Source organism: Oncorhynchus nerka, linkage group LG18 (genome assembly GCF_034236695.1).
Source record: "Oncorhynchus nerka isolate Pitt River linkage group LG18, Oner_Uvic_2.0, whole genome shotgun sequence".
NCBI lineage: Eukaryota > Metazoa > Chordata > Actinopteri > Salmoniformes > Salmonidae > Oncorhynchus > Oncorhynchus nerka.
This window is the reverse complement of record NC_088413.1, coordinates 22,646,665-22,663,734: the sequence shown is the minus strand read 5'-3', so window position 1 is coordinate 22,663,734 and position 17,070 is coordinate 22,646,665. Positions and strand designations below refer to the sequence as shown.

At 44.6% G+C, this 17,070-nt stretch overlaps 1 protein-coding gene across 1 annotated transcript; it reads left to right on the top strand.

The window, feature by feature from the left end:
• Positions 1-258: 258 nt before the first annotated feature.
• On the top strand, positions 259-14,928 carry LOC115115377 (PRELI domain-containing protein 1, mitochondrial-like). The gene is made up of 6 exons (XM_065003763.1): positions 259-397; positions 1,686-1,908; positions 2,727-2,952; positions 4,676-4,789; positions 5,861-5,939; positions 12,677-14,928. Exons 2-6 carry the CDS (start codon positions 1,817-1,819, stop codon positions 12,790-12,792), a joined length of 627 nt encoding a protein of 208 aa, XP_064859835.1. The 5' UTR covers positions 259-397; positions 1,686-1,816; the 3' UTR covers positions 12,793-14,928.
• Positions 14,929-17,070: the final 2,142 nt, after the last annotated feature.

Below are 17,070 nucleotides of genomic sequence, written 5' to 3'. Positions count from 1 at the left end.
CCACTGCCAATGTACTGTAGAGGCTACTAAAAACAAATTATTAACAGTTTGGATGTGAATTATTACCTTACATTATTTCAAAATGTAAACATCTCCAAGAACAGACAAATAACGAAAGATATTCCTGTTTAAAAAATGTTTACATCATGACAATGTATCTTCATCGGCGTGGTTTTCACCAATGAAGTCCAATAGAAGAAGAGAGTTGTAGTCCTGTCATGAATATTCATGATTAAAGCGGTGCATTGTTGGATACTACACATGCCATTTTTGGACTAGACAACTTCCGATTCAATGACGACTGCTGTTACGCTACTATCAAAATAGGGAAGATGACGGAGGAAATCTAACTATTGGTGCACTGAAAATCCCCATAAATGCTGCGATAGTATATCAGGTATGTGAACAGTTCAGTACAGTTTGATAATTTGATATAATCTGTATTTTGAGGAATTAGCTAGCTAGCTAAGCTACTCATGCTAACACGTAACAAAACGATAGCTAACGTTACATTTCACCATGTGAAACTGCTAAAATTATGTCAGTAAGCTAGACAAACCCGTATAGTAGCGAATTACTAGCTAGCTAGCTAATAATTTATCTAGCCTTCATAATCGTGCATTAATTTAGTGTTTTTGCCAGCTAGGTTGCATAATAGTACGATCAGTCAATGTGACATGTTCCACAAAGACCAGCACGCTCAATCCAGATAAGTACATTGTAAAGGGAACGGGAGTTATGTTCTTGGCAATGTAGCTAGGTATTAATAGAACAAGATTAATTTCAAAACCGGTATGCTTTTTCGATTGAATGAGCAGTTTGATGGTTGTCACTAGTTACCACAGCCACAAAGTCAAAATGGTCTAGTTCGTAAAAATTAATGAAAACAAATATGTGCTTTTTGGTCTTTAAATTAAGGTTAGTCACAAGGTTAGCAGTGTGGTTAAGTTTAGGGTAAAGCTTAGATTTTAAGGAGATAATTTGTAGGGACAGGCGGGGTTTCGTGATAATTATGACTTTGTAGTTGTGGTAACTAGTGAAGACCTTGTGCCAATCGTCATCTAACGTCACAACTGTCACATGTTGCAGGGGGTCACGTTATTTCCCATGCAACCTGAGCAATGTTCCTTCTCCCCTTGTACAGTATGTGACTGAATCTGTGACAGGTCTAGTAAAGCGAACGGTGATACCCCGCAGGGTGTACTGCTCTAAGTTCATATGGTACCTGTGTGTATTTGACCCAGCTGTCAGGAGATACTAAGCTAGCTACTTTTACACAGTACATCCTATTTTGTGGGACCGGCAGCACGTAGCCTAATGGTTAAGCGCATTGGGTCAGTAACTGAAAGGTCACTGGTTCGAATCCACAAGCTGACTAGGTGAATAATCTGCCGATGTGCCCTTGAGCAAGGCACTTAGCCCTAATTTCCCATGTAAGTCGCACTGCATAAGTGTCTGTTAAATGACTAAAATGATTGAAGCTGCACATAACCACAGAGGGCTGTAGCTAGCCAGTAGTAGCTACAAACCTAGAGCAGAGCAACATATCTTTTTGGTTCTGTTTTGAACACATACAGTATCTGATGTTATCAGACCTACATGTAGCTGAGATAAAGGTCTGTCCTATTATACCTGTTATCCTGAAATACCCCTCTCTCCCTCCCTCCACCTCTCTTCCTCGCCAGGGTTCAGTGTGTGCGTCAGGTGTGGATGGAGTCAGTAACATCAGAGCACCCAGCATAGTAATCACAGACAGGACAATCCGACGAAGTCCGTGTTCAGACCAACAGCCTGCACATCGGCAGGCAGGGGGAGAATGGTCAAGTACTTCTCTAACGATGTAGACATCAGGACTACGTGGGACCATGTTGTCTCTGCCTTCTGGCAGAGGTATCCCAACCCATTCAGGTACAGGACCTCGCGCTGACCTTTTTATGGCGGATGCCTCAATGATTTGGTGAGATGCGCATCTAGTAGGAGAGGGAAGGGATATGCCTATTTTCCATTGAGTAACAAACTCTAGACCCATGGAAAACCTGTCTGCTTTCTCCTACTATCAGCTGTGAATCTGCACAAACTGCACCAACCGTCATTCTATAGCCAAACTGTGCATCTGCACTGTTCAACCAAATGTGTTTTTGTCAAATGTTCAGTGGACATTGTTACAAGTTGTCCTTATGCATAGAGTTGTACTGTTTGTTTAACTTTGCAGTCATTGTTTTGTTTGATATACATTCTAAAGTGAAAAAAATCGGAGTCTCAGCATCATTATGTTACTGTGGAATTGCCCTGCTCTCAATCACAATGAGACGATGGTGTCTGACGCTGTTACACACGTTTAGAAAAAACAACAGTGAGAAGAGTTTATTAAGATGGAGAACTGAGAATGACCACAGTGGAGAAGTGATGCCAAGCTTTGTCAGATCAGAAGGAAGTGACTTCATTTAGTTTGTATTGTTCATTTCTGCTCTGTATTTAACCCGGCCATCTTTCCTTTTATTTGACTACTTGATTCAAGGTTTGTATTCGATTGCTAATAATCAAATACAAGTACTTGAAATGTACAAATCTGCAACTATTTAGCAGGTTAAATGCAGAAGTACTGACAATGTTAAAAATTTGTTTGTGGAGTATGTTAAGTGTCGTGAAAATATGTTATGTTGTCTGAACAACTAGTAATTGGACCAACTGATACTGCAAACATTGTGTGTGTTCCCGTGCATCAGCACCCATGTTCTCACGGAGGACGTGGTGCTCCGTGAGGTGACGGCGGACCAGCGGCTTCTCTCCAGACGCCTGCTCACCAAGACCAATCGAATGCCTCGCTGGGCCGAGTTCCTCTTCCCCTCCAACCTATCACGCTCCGTCTACATCGTAGAGGACTCCGTCGTCGACCCGGTCACCAAGAGCCTCACCACGTACACCTGGAACCTCAATCACACTACGTTAATGGTGAGGTACACCCCGACATGTGCTCCATTCTGAGTCGACCCCTAGCCCCTACACCAAGAAGTGAGTAGGGGCTAGGTGTTGATTTGGAACCCAGGGATACTGGTTCCCACAGCTTAGTGGTTGGAGAATGGTGCCTGTAACACCAAACGTGTGGGTTTGACACTCATGCCAGGCACATGTAGTTCATGTATGTGTTTGTTAGTACGTGTAGGTTTCTCTGTTTTACTAGGTTGGTGGACGCTCATGTCCCTTCACAGTACACTGACTCAGCACCATGTAGTGTCTTGTATTTGTTAGAAATCCGTGTTCTGTCTTTAGGAGATGGTATCAGCACCACCACCAGACAGAGGAACACGCTGTGTTTCCCCTACTGCATCTAGCAGCGGCGCACCACCTCTAAAAAAAGGAAACACTGACACTATTAGTATTGACTAAAATAAGAATGTATCTGCGTATTCGCACACAGCCTACTATTGAACAGAGACTTTGATATGCACGTCTACATGAAAACTGCTGTCCAAATAGTGTTATTATTGCATATCTTTAGATGCGGAATGAAATATATTTTTCCTCAATGGTTTAGGCTAGTTTGGTATCTGTCCCTTCATGACCTCCAGTGGTTGACCTATATTACAGCCACAAGACCCTAGACATTGACAAGAAAGTGCCCTCTGCGTTGCCCCGCCCCCCTGAGAGACTGGCTTGTTTACTGGTTGCGCTTGTTTGTTTTCTCTAGCAACCGACCGTCTCCAAGCCTACAGCACAATGAATATACTGTTTCCCAGAGAAATTCCTTCATGCTGATACCCACAACGTTTTCCATTGTATATAATTTGTGACATTTCCTATAAAAAAAATTGCAACATTTCCGCAGTCTGGCTGGATTGGTTCAGACTGGTAAGCCCTTGACTAAAGAGACACAGACGTGAAATGTATTGTTGGTGGTTTTCTGTTTCTCAGGGACCTGGTTTGTTGGATGAGAAAGAGATGAAGTTGTGTAACCTCCTTTGAGTCAGCCTGGTGGGTGGATATCTCATGGTTTACATCTCAAGTCTCTACGAGAGTCAGAGTTCACTCCATTCTACGGTTAGCAATAGAACAAGGCTTTAATGTGAGAGACTAAGTGAGACATTTTATCTCACCATACCTGGTCAATATCAACTAGACCTACACTACAATCATACACAGACCTTTTTATGATTCAACCAACACTTTGTCCATCCCCTTCCCACTTTGTGTTCGTCTCAAGATCGCCAACACTTGACGTCTATCTAACAAGATATGGTGCTGTCAACTTGATGGATGAGCAAAGAGGAGCACCATAAGGAACACACACCCACTCACACCCCACCAGATTATGCCCTCCGTCTAGTTAATGCAAAGCGTTGTGGCGGCGTGCTAGCGAGCGCTGTCTTGTTTTGATTCCAGTAGACGGCAGCTGAAGGAGGGGATGACTCATATCACTAGACAGATGGAACAAATTTGTAATTACCTACAAGATCATATTTCGGAACAAAATGTCAGATTCTTCCAAAACAGTATGTTATTATCGCATGCAACCAGTTCCTCAAAATGAAGTGGAATGGATAACTTGTTCTTCATTCATTTTGCATTGAAGTTGTTTGCTTCTTTTTGTATTGTGTCCTATAGTTGAGGGCAGCAAACCAACACCACCTGGTTAACAACCCTCTCCCCCCCCATCCCTTCCTCCTTTCTTTCCTAGACTGTGGAGGAGCGCTGCGTGTTCCAGGAGTCAGAGGACCGGCCTGCCTTCACGCTGCTCAGACGAGAGGCCTGGATCTCTTCTGGAGTCTACGGCTTCTCCAGACCTATCCAGGTACAGCACCGATGTAGTACAGACCAGCACAAGAGAAGATACCACAGCCCCAGAGCAGCTATAGGACAGGCCAGCCCCAGAGCAGCTATAGGACAGGCCACTATAGGACAGTCCTGTCTCCCTGTATGGATAGTGTACATCCAGGACTAAAGTAATGGTCGAAGCAGACCTGGGTTCAAATAGTGTTTGCTTTCTTTCAAATACTTTGAGTGTTTGATTGAGCCAGTCTGGGTTGCCGAATGAGTTTGGTTTTGGGACTACTCCATTGGTGACATTGCGCCAATCAGGCTCAAACAAGTGCAGCTAAATTATTTTAATGCATAACAAATACTATTTGAACCCAGGCCTGATGGCTATTGAATACATCCAAGTATACGAGGCTCAGAGGACCACTACACTACAGCAAAATAGTTGAAGTACCTCACCTCCAGTTCACCTCAGGACAGACAATCCCTTTTCATCACCAAAGCCATGACCTGTTTAAATGGGAGCAGATATTGAATAGCAGCAGTCTGCAAAGCAGCAGTACATTTGGATTTGTAGCCTGGGAAATCAATTTGAAGGATCTGCTTGCGGTCGTTGTTGGACACCTATGAGAACATATGTATATAATCCATCTATAACAAAAGCCCAGTCTGAGTTGAAAAACAGATTTTCCCTTAAGTTCCACCCAGATATTTGGTCGGGCAAATCTAAGAGGCCCACATAAGTATTTTCCACCTCAGCAAGCTAGGCATTCTCTCTCTCTCTCTTCTCTCTCTCTCACTCTCACTCTCACACGAGAGAGGGTTTATAGGGTCGAGTAATGGCACAAGAGGAAAAGTCTCTGCAGATGCCAAAACAAAGAAATGGTCATCTTCCACCAGGAATGTTTTCTACACAAGGGTAGAAAAAATTATTATTATTAGCAGTGTGGGCTAGCCTTGACTACCCCTAGAGAGAGAAAGGAAGTTGAGATGAAGGGAAAGAGAGAGAACGAGAGAAAGAAAGAGGGGGGGTACCCTGCTGTTCTCATGTCTCCCCATTTAAACCCTGCTGTTTCCTGTCATGTCCGTCTGTTCTGCTCCCCAGGAGTTTGGCTTGGCCCGCTTCAAGAGCAACCAGGTGAAGGCCATGAAGGGCCTGGAGTACGCTCTGTCTAACTTACACGGTACGTATTGAAGTAGGAGAAGCAGGGAACCAAACAACTTTATTTCTGGGATTTATGATGTGGTTGGAGGCGATGGGCAAACTTTTCTTAGAGGGAAAAAGTTATATTTTTGGGAGATTGTGTAATGTGGAAAATATGACGGAAAGTACCAAAAAGTATGTCAGTCTCCTCATGGCTGATTGCTGTGGTATGAAGTGAAGTAGTGAAATTAATCACAGCTCCCACCCACCAATCAACTCTCAACACTAACCCTCTCATCATGCCTTTGGGTGAGCAGACGCCAGATCTCTCTCCCCTGGAAGTGGAACACACAATCGTCTGTGGATAATCAGGCCGTGATTGCGTCTCTCGAAGTCCTTCGCCGAGTGGAGTGATACGACGATAATGATTAGTGATTTACTGCATGTCTTGAGTATGGCCATTTTCTCGTCTCGGAGATATCCCTCCCTAAAGATTGACACCTACTAGTTCCCACTCTCCTAATTGAACGAGTGGTTGAGTCAATGATTCAACCGTTTGTCTGTCTATGTTCAGAGGCTGAAAACATCCCATGTCACTAGCTTAAGCCGTATAGTCACAGACAAGTGTTTGGTCCCACGCGTTGCGTGACTGCGCCATATGCCACAGGGCTTTCAGGAAGTGTTCAGTACCCCTTGACTTATTCCACATTGTGTTGTGTTACAGACGCAATTCAAAATGGATTAAATATATAGTTTTTCCTCAACCATTTACACACAATACCCCATAATGACAAAGTGAAGACGTGTTTTTAGAAATGTTTGCAAATTTATTACAAATGAAATACAAATCTCATTTACATAAGTATTCACAACTCTGAGGTCAATATTTTGTAGAAGCACTTTTTTGGCAGCGATTACAGCTGTGAGTCTTTCTGGGTAAGTCACTAGGAGCTTTCTACACATGGATTGTGCAACATTTGCCCATTCTTTTCAAAAATCTTCAAGCTCTGTCAAATTAGTTGTTGACCATTTTCAGGTCTCTCCGTAGATTTAAGTCAAAACTGTAACTCGGCCACTCAGGAACATTCATTGTCTTCTTGGTATGAAACTATAGGACATATTTCCATTGTTGTCTTTGTCCCCTCTGTCTGTGTGCATCATGCCGTCACTACTCTGGACTAGGTCTCAGGTTTATTGCGATGGTAAGTACAGTACTAGGGTCTGTCACTAGGTCTCAGGTTTATTATGGAGGTCAGTACAGTACTAGGGTCTGTCACTAGGTCTCAGGTTTATTATGGAGGTCAGTACAGTACTAGGGTCTGTCACTACAGCTGGACTAGGTCTCAGGTTTATTATGGAGGTCAGTACAGTACTAGGGTCTGTCACTACAGCTGGACTAGGTCTCAGGTTTATTATGGTGGTCAGTACAGTACTAGGGTCTTACTACAGCTGGACTAGGTCTCAGGTTTATTATGGGGGTCAGTACAGTACTAGGGTCTGTTACTACAGCTACTAGGTCTCATGTTTATTATGGAGGTCAGACTAGGGTCTGTCTCAGGTTTATTATGGTGGTCAGTACAGTACTAGGGTCTGTCACTACAGCTGGACTAGGTCTCAGGTTTTATGGTGGTCAGTACAGTACTAGGGTCGGTCATTAGGTCTCAGGTTTATTATGGAGGTCAGTACAGTACTAGGGTCTGTCACTACAGCTGGACTAGGTCTCAGGTTTTATGGTGGTCAGTACAGTACTAGGGTCTGTCACTACAGCTGGACTAGGTCTCAGGTTTTATGGTGGTCAGTACAGTACTAGGGTCTGTCACTAGGTCTCAGGTTTATTATGGATGGTCAGTACAGTACTAGGGTCTGTCACTAGGTCTCAGGTTTATTATGGTGGTCAGTACAGTACTAGGGTCTGTCACTACAGCTGGACTAGGTCTCAGGTTTATTATGGTGGTCAGTACAGTACTAGGGTCTGTCACTAGGTCTCAGGTTTATTATGGAGGTCAGTACAGTACTAGGGTCTGTCACTGGACTAGGTCTCAGGTTTATTATGGTGGTCAGTACTAGGGTCTGTCTCAGGTTCATTATGGTGGTCAGTACAGTACTAGGGTCTGTCACTACAGACTAGGTCTCTATGGTGGGGTCTAGGGTTTACTAGGTCTCAGGTTTATTATGGTGGTCAGTACAGTACTAGGATCTGTCACTAGGTCTCAGGTTTATTATGGATGGTCTGGACTAGGTCTCACTAGGTCTCAGGTTTATTATGGAGGTCAGTACAGTACTAGGGTCTGTCACTAGGTCTCAGGTTTATTGTGGTGGTCAGTACAGTACTAGGTTCTGTCACTACAGCTGGACTAGGTCTCAGGTTTATTATGGAGGTCAGTACAGTACTAGGGTCTGTCACTACAGCTGGACTAGGTCTCAGGTTTATTATGGTGGTCAGTACAGTACTAGGGTCTTACTACAGCTGGACTAGGTCTCAGGTTTATTATGGGGGTCAGTACAGTACTAGGGTCTGTTACTACAGCCGGACTAGGTCTCAGGTTTATTATGGTGGTCAGTACAGTACTAGGGTCTGTCACTACAGCTGGACTAGGTCTCAGGTTTTATGGTGGTCAGTACAGTACTATGGAGGGGTACTAGGGTCGGTCATTAGGTCTCAGGTTTATTATGGAGGTCAGTACAGTACTAGGGGTCTACAGCTGGTCAGGTTTATTATGGTGGTCAGTACAGTACTAGGGTCTGTCACTAGGTCTCAGGTTTATTATGGTGGTCAGTACAGTACTAGGGTCTGTCACTACAGCTGGACTAGGTCTCAGGTTTATTATGGTGGTCAGTACAGTACTAGGGTCTGTCACTAGGTCTCAGGTTTATTATGGTGGTCAGTACAGTACTAGGGTCTGTCACTAGGTCTCAGGTTTATTATGGTGGTCAGTACAGTACTAGGGTCTAGGGTCTGTCAGTACTAGGGTCTGTCACTAGGTCTCAGGTTTATTAGCTGGACTAGGGTCTGTCACTAGGTCTCAGGTTTATTATGGTGGTCAGTACAGTACTAGGGTCTGTCACTAGGTCTCAGGTTTATTATGGGGGTCAGTACAGTACTAGGGTCTGTCACTATGGTGACGGTTTGGCTACGTTCCAATATCCATACTATTGTACCACTTGTCCAGTGCAGACTGTCTGAAGTTGATCCCTGTGTCCTATATAGTGCACTACTTTAGTCTTATGGGCCCTGGTCAATAGTAGTGTACTGCACTATATAGTACATAAGATACCATTTGACACAATAGTTTCCTCCTAAATGGTATGCATCAAATCAAAGTTTGTCACGTGCACCGAATACAACAGGTGTAGACTTGTGTGGATATTGCAACAGAGCCATGGATCTGTGACACCCTCGTCCCAACCCCTTGCTGGAGGATGTCACTCGTCTGTCTGGTAGTAGCTTCTGTAGCCGCTAGGCAGCCATTTCTAGAACAATCTCTAGTATCCACAGTAGTTGAGGAACAATGCAGTCCAGTACAGTCATGATTCCCTTTGGCATCAATGTGGACAGACATGACCAGCTTTTCTAGAGCATTAGATCCTGTATTGTGGTTCTGTAGCTGCTGCAAATACTGTGTACAAAACATTAAGAACACCTTCCTAATATTGAGTTGCAACCCCCTTTGCCTTCAGAACAGCCTCAATGTTTCGGATCATTGGACTATAAGGTGTCGAAAGCATTCCACAGGGATGCTGGCCCATGTTGACACCAATGCAAACTGTTAAGTGGAAAATCCCAGCAGCGTTGCAGTTCTTGTGCACCTGGCATATACTACCATACCCCGTTTAAATGCACTTCAATCTTTTGTCTCGCCTATTTACTCTCTGAATGGCACACACACAATCCATGTCTCAAGGCTTCACCTATACTGATTTTGAAGTTGATTTAACAAGTGACATCACACAATTGGCCCAGTGTCGTCCGGGTTAGGGAGGGTTGGGCCGGCAGGGATATCCTTGTCTCATCGCGCACTAGCAACTCGTTTTGTCGGACCGGGCGCAGTTCACACTAACCAGGTCACCGGGTGTACGGTGTTTCCTCTTCCGGGTTGGATGTGCATTGTGTCAAGAAGCAGTGCGGCTAGGTTGGGTTGTGTTTCGGGGGACGCATGGCTCTCGACCTTCGCCTCTCCCGAGTTGCAGCGATGAGACAAGACTAACTACCAATTGAATACCATGAAATTGGGGAGGAAAAAGGGGTAAGAGCAGGTGTTCGTGGAAAGAGCAGGTGTTCCTAATGTTTTGTAGACTCAGTGCATCATTTTGCCCCGGTTGATGCATGTGCATGTAGGCTGAAGGAATTCTAACTTGAGATGAATGTCAAGGGGGATTTTATTTTCATGAAAAAAGTAGTTTAGCTGTGAATCATGTAGTTATGATTCACATAATATTCCACTCTAAATTGATTTGATGTAACTTCTGTGATATTTAATTTTCCTGTTCAGGCGACATGAACAAAGGACATTTTCTAGTTTCATGCGTTTTTATTAATTCACTTACTCTGAGAATATAATATTTCCTCAGGGTGCAGAACCCCTGGCAGATCATTCCCCCACATAGTGGAGGATCGTTCCTAGCGTTTTTAAAGCTTTACAGGGTCTCTTTATCTTAGCACCGCTCTGCCTACCCAACCTCCCACTGTGCCCGACTTTTCAGTTAATTGGGCTCCACCGCCTCCACAGGAGCGGCCAGAACCGATACACAGTAGCTCCAGTACTGTGAAAGGAGTCGGAGCAAGGATGATACATAACTGAGCATACCAGATATCCAAGAAGGTTTGATCAAAGTCACGTGCGTCTGGAACGTCACCCTATCCACTATGTAGTGCACTACTTTTGACCAGGGCCAATAGGGAGTAGGGTGCCATTTCAGACAGTGTGGTAGAAACAACCAGGGCCACCTCCTGCTGTCATTGGCCAACATCAAACAGGTTTTTATTCATAACGGAGTGTGTGAGACTGCACGTATTTCTGTTGGTGTGTGCGCTAGAGACTATCCGGCTGCGTCAGTGTGTCTGCATGTGTTTGCGACTGCGTACACACACTACCAGTTTGTGTCAAGCGACTAATCTTCCCTCCTGCCTGCATCTCCAGCCGCGAGGTTCGCGACAGCGTCCGAGGAAGAGAAGCGAAGAGAAAGAGAGCGGGAGCGAGGGTTGAGCTCAAAGAGCCCAGAGGAAAGATGTGGCTTTGTGTGGATGCCTCAGAAGCCTTCTATACCCCCCAGAGAGAGGGTGCTCTGGGGGTCAGCCAAGGCAGCCAGCCCTGGGAAGGGACCAGGGCTGTGGTTATTCTGGTCAGTGGCTCCAGACCTGCAGCTGGGCTGGGTTCAGTCAGGGGGAGACGGGAGAAAGGGAGAGCAGAGAGAGTGTGTTGTCATAGTTTCCCCCCCATTGTCTGTCTATTTGTAGTAGAACAGTGTATGTGGTGCTATGAAGTCTTAGCCAGACCCTGGCCTAGCATAGAACATCTTCCTCCTCACTGTCTTCTCATCCCTGTTCCCAGTACAGTTACTATAGCTTCCTCCTGTCCCCTCTCTCCTTGTCACTGTTCCCATTACAGTTACTATAGCCTCTGTCGCCTCTCCTTGGCCCTGTTCCCAGTACAGTTACTCTAGTAGCCTCCTCCCTCTGTCCCATCTCTCCTTGTCCCTGTTCCCAGTACAGTTTGTCCCCTGAGCTAAGGTTCCTCTGGGCCACATCACGCTATGCTGCCACTGACCCCATCTCTTGTAGGCTGGCCAGACTCAGTGGGCCTGACCAACTCACTGACCAAGACACTTTTGTCTAGATCTCTCTTACTGGAGTACCCGCCACCTTTTTCTGAGTATCTTTCTCTCGCCCTCTTCCCCTAACTTTCATCTTAGTCTTTCTTGGCCTGTCTGACTGGATCCAGTGTGTGTGTGTGTGTGTGTGTGTGTGTGTGTGTGTGTGTGTGTGTCTTTCTCCCCCTCCTCCCTACTCGTCGCTCCAGATAGGATCTCTCAGCCTCAACAACCACTCCAAGATTGGCTCCTCTCCTCTCTGACAGTCTAAATATTTCCCAGATGTTTGAAGTATCTGTTAGAAGCATTTGGATGGCCTCCGTGTTCACAACTCACACTGAAGAAGAGGAATGCTCTGCTTGTCTTTGTTGTGACGGTGCTAGTGGTTGACTAGGAGACCTCCGAGGATGGTAGAGATCACCTTAACTCTAACCCCTACGTCTAAAATAATATTTTATAGGTGGATGGATAGATGGAAGATTATGATATTGCTTCACACATGTTTTAAAATGTATTCCCAATCAAAATCCTATTTTCCCTAAACATTTTAACCTTCACTCTAACCCCTAAGTCTAAAATAGCCTTTTTCCTTGTGGGGACAGGCAAAATATCCCCACTTGTCAAATGTTCCTTGTTTTGCTATCCTTGTGAGGACTTCTGGTACCCACAAGGATAGTAAAACCAAACACACACACTGTTAGAGAGAATGCTGACCCAGGAACAAACCCAAACCAGAAGTCCTGCTGGCTTCCTCATCATGACAAGAGTCCTGTTACCTGAGCCTTGTGATCTTTCCAACACACACACACACTTTTAGACTCAGGATATCAAATCTTGAAGTAATGTGGAGTTGTATTCATTCACTCCATGTTCACATTTTGCATTCATGGTACCACCAGTTTTGGAACCGAGTTGGTTAGTTTACTGTATACACACTCACCCCATGTCTCTCTCGTCTTCTGCCCACAGGAGAGGCACCCCAGCGCCAGCCCTGCGTCCGGGGCACAGTGAAGACTGCTACAGAGAAAGCCAAGACCCTGGCCTCGGCCGCCGCCCCGCAGAAACAGCCCCAGCAGTACGTGTGACAACAGGGGAACATCCACTGCCAATGGCTGGAACGGGACACCGTGCACACAGGGCAGGCACAAGCAACACATTCACATGCAACACACAGGCTGGCCAAATCTGATCTTTTTAAGAGCTCATCTGATTGGTCAAAAGACCAATTTGTAAGGAAAAACAAATCAGAATTGAGCTGTGCATGCACACACTCTTTTAGCTGCCTTTTCATTGACTGGAAGCTTGCTTGTATCAAGGTCTTGGTGTACAGTATGTGTACAATATGTCCATCTAAACCACTAACAGCTCTGCTCCTCTGGGGTTAGGCTCTGCTCCTCTGGGGTTAGGCTCTGCTCCTCTGGGGTTAGGCTCTGCTCCTCTGGGGTTAGGCTCTGCTCCTCCTTGTTTTCATTAGCCTAGCATTAATACATCTCAGGTACTGAGCCCCTGTCTGACTGCCTGCCACAACCTAGGGACATGTTCAATAGGCCCCAAACGTGAGAAAATGTTCTCAAACAGAGTGAAACAGAGATAAAAGTATGTGGACAGCCCTTCAAATGATTGGATTTGGCTATTTCAGCCACACATGTTGCTGACAGGTGTATAAAACCAAGGACAGTCATGCAATCTCCATAGACAAACATTGGCCTTACTGAAGAGCTCAGTGATTTAACGTGGCACCGTCATAGAATGCCACCTTTCCATCAAGTCAGTTCGTCACATTTCTGTCCTGGTCAATGAAGTGCTGTTATTGTGAGGCGGAAACGTCTAGGAGCAACAACAAGCTCACAGAATGGGACTTCCGAGTTCCAAACTGCCTCTAGAAGCAACGTAAGCGCAATAATTGTTTGTCGGGAGCTTCATGAAATGTGTTTCCATGGTTGAGCAGGCGCACAAAAGCCTAAGATCACCATACGCAATGCAAAGTGTCGGCTGGAGTGGTGTAAAGCTCGCTACCATTGGACCAGCGGAAATGCATTCTTTGGAGTGATGAATCATGCTTCACCATCTGTCAGTCTGACGGACGAATCTGGGTTTGGCGGATGCCAGGAGAACACTACCTGCCCCAATGCAGAGTGCCAAATGTAAAGTTTGGTGGAGGAAGAATAATGGTCTGTGGTGGTTTTATGGTTGGGGCCCCTTATTTCCAGTGAAGGGAAATCTTAACTCTACAGCATGCAATGACATTCTAGACTATTCTGTTCTAACTTTGTGGCAACAGTTTGGAGAAGGCCCTTTCCTGTTTCAGCACAATGCCCCCGTGCACAAAGCCAGGTCCATACAGAAACGGTCTGTCGAACTTGACTGGCCTGCACAGAGCCCTGACCTCAACCCCATCGAACACCTTTGGGATGAATTGGAAGGCCGACTGCAAGCCAGGCCTAATTGCCTAACCTCACTGGCTGAATGGAAGCAAGTCTCCGCAACAATGTTCCAACATCTAGTGGAAAGCCTTCCCAGAAGAGTGGAGGCTGTTGTAGCAGCAAGGGGGGGGGGCAACTCCATATTAATGCCCATGATTTTGGAAGAGCAGGTGTCCACATACTTTTGGTCATGTCGGGTACTTTCTGAACTTATCCAATAGAAACACTTTTCTGTTACAAAATGTTTTTATACGGTGTGCCATAATGAACACGACCCTGACTTGAGTAAGCTCTGGGATACATCTCTTGTGCACTCAGTGAGGCCTGTTTTGAAAAGCATAACATGACAGATCAGACATGCCAAATAACAGTGAAGGTACCAAGACAAGCTGAATAAATGATATAAATTCCACAACACTGGATGCATGCTGGAGTTTGAGAGTTTATCAAATAATATAAATTATTAGTAATTATTGTATTACCCTTCAACTGTGTCGTTTGACTGAATTTGTCAGTGAGGTCTATCATTGATCTGTTGGATATATCAAGCTATATCAAATTAGGAATTTGACTTGACATTTATGTTGATGTATTTAATTTGTTTTATTGTACATTAATAATGTGTTAGTCCGACATTGGTTTGTCTGTCTCTTAATATTTTTGCTGCATTCCTTTAAGGTAGAACTAGCTATTATGATTTTGAAATCATTTTGGCTGTGATTTTAGACTGGAGGAAATTGTCGTAAATCTTAACATTGAAAGAATACTGCACTTAAATAAACATCTGATTTAATGTTATTTGGGATACAACTTTATCAATCTTTCATTTAGTTTTGTTTCAGGCATTGTAAACTACTGCATATTATTTTCATGAAATCGGGTAATGTTCAATGCCATGGTTGTCATATTCTTATGAACTAAGTCGCTGTGATGCTATTGCAGTAATCTGACAACAGGGGGCCTGAAACAAGCCTGTAGAAGTTCAGCCAACTATTTAAAGGGGCAGTGCATTCAGTGATTTTATATAGGTTGGAATAATACTGTGAAATGGTCCTTTTTAGCATGAGAGCTGTTGGAAAAGACTTGCTGAACTTTTTTTTTTTTGTGTGTGAATTTTACCCCCTTTTTTCTCCCCAATTTCGTGGTATCCAATTGTTGTAGTAGCTACTATCTTGTCTCATCGCTACAACTCCCGTACGGGCTCGGGAGAGACGAAGGTTGAAAGTCATGCGTCCTCCGATACCCAACCAGCCGTACTGCTTCTTAACACAGCGCACATCCAACCCGGAAGCCATAACCTCCAGTCTCCACCAGACTAGAGGTTATTTTACATAATATATCGCTTCACCTTCCTGTATTATTGCATAGTAATAGGATCATTTGAAATCCCATTGAATCAAGTACTTACAACAGCCTGGACAAGCCTTCCTCAACCCAATCCTCGTTGCACCCCAGTCGTTCCATAATGATGGTGTAACACCAGCACACCTGATTCAAATTAAGAGCAGCTTGATGATTAGTTGACTACTTTCAGGTGTGCGGCTGTTAGAACTACATCAAATCTTTTTAACGGCTGGCCTAGACCACATGTGGTTGGTGGACCCTTCATTTGGGAGGAGGGGGCTCGTGGTAATGGGCTGGAGCGGAACAGGTGGAATGGTTGCAAATACATGTTTGATGCCATTCCATTCGCTCTGTTCCACCCCTTATGAGCCGTCCTCCCCTCAGCAGCCTCCATTGGCCTGGACGGTAGCTAGACCTTCTCAGAACCACTATAAATATTAAAACACAAATATATTTAAATCATGCAAATAAGGAGGCTGTGACAACCTTGTGTAAAAAACATTTTTTTAATTATATTACAATTAAAGAATACACCGTAATACCTTCAAGTGTGTGCCAAAATGTTATCCAGCACCAGGTAAACTCATGTATCCATACATAGGAATTTATATAATATAGCACATCTTTTGAAAGCATATTACAACATCTGCTATTAAAGGAACATATTCACAGATCTCTGGCACAGAACTCTCCCTACTCAGTGTTTTGCCTGACTACGATGCCAAGCTCCCTCAGCCCCCTTCATCCTCTCCCTCCCTCTGAACCTAATCTCAACCAGCCCCCCTCTGGCCAAAGTTCCGAGGCCCCTAAACTGTCTATCAACGAGACACACCCTCGGGACTAAGAGTTCTCTCATGCCAACTCGACAACAAGACGACAACAAGAGAAGGATCGCAGAACTCAAACATAAAAGAGGAAAGAAATCATTCCTATCTTCAGACGGTGCTCTAGCAATGTCACACAGAAAGAAACAGAAAGGACAGTAACGGGTTAGAGGGATTAAGAAGAGAGACGATGACACACTTGGGACTAAAATCTACATTTCATGTTGCTATTAAAGCTGATTTAAGATGGGATTCCATAGGTGTCTGATGACTGTCCGCAAGGGGGTGGAAAGAAAATCAAAGTGACTAGTTATTTGGCAGGAATCGGGTTTTCGTTACGGCATTATTCGATTGTTTGTTCATAGCGCTGCACTTGGAGAGGACAGAGGACAGGAATGGGTTCTATTTGTCTCTGAAAGTAACTGTCAGACCTGAGCTCAAATAGGAAGATTTCAAATACTTTGCTTGTTAAGTCTGCCTGCCAGCCAAATGGGTGGGATTTGCTCTTTTGGACCCATTCCATTAAAAACAGGCAGACAGCCACAATCAAACACAGCTAAAGTGTTTTCAGAGATTTCACAATACTATGTGAACCCAGGTTTGAGTGTATGTCCGTCTTTTGACTTTCCCCTTGCCTCTATACAGGCTTCACTTGTTTGGTCTGAGCCTCAACCTTATTTCACCCCAATCTCTCCCTCCCACCCTCCTGCTGACTCCCTTGGCAGCAATAGCCTGGCAGACAGACCCAATCATCATTTTGCTGTGCTTTTGT

Bases quoted from the DNA above. Each gene is read 5' to 3' on its own strand.
- LOC115115377 (XM_065003763.1), top strand. From the start codon at position 1,817: ATGGTCAAGTACTTCTCTAACGATGTAGACATCAGGACTACGTGGGAC. The intron at 1,909-2,726 runs GTACAGGACCTC...CCCGTGCATCAG, and splicing joins AGGTATCCCAACCCATTCAG to CACCCATGTTCTCACGGAGG. The intron at 4,790-5,860 runs GTACAGCACCGA...TCTGCTCCCCAG, and splicing joins GCTTCTCCAGACCTATCCAG to GAGTTTGGCTTGGCCCGCTT.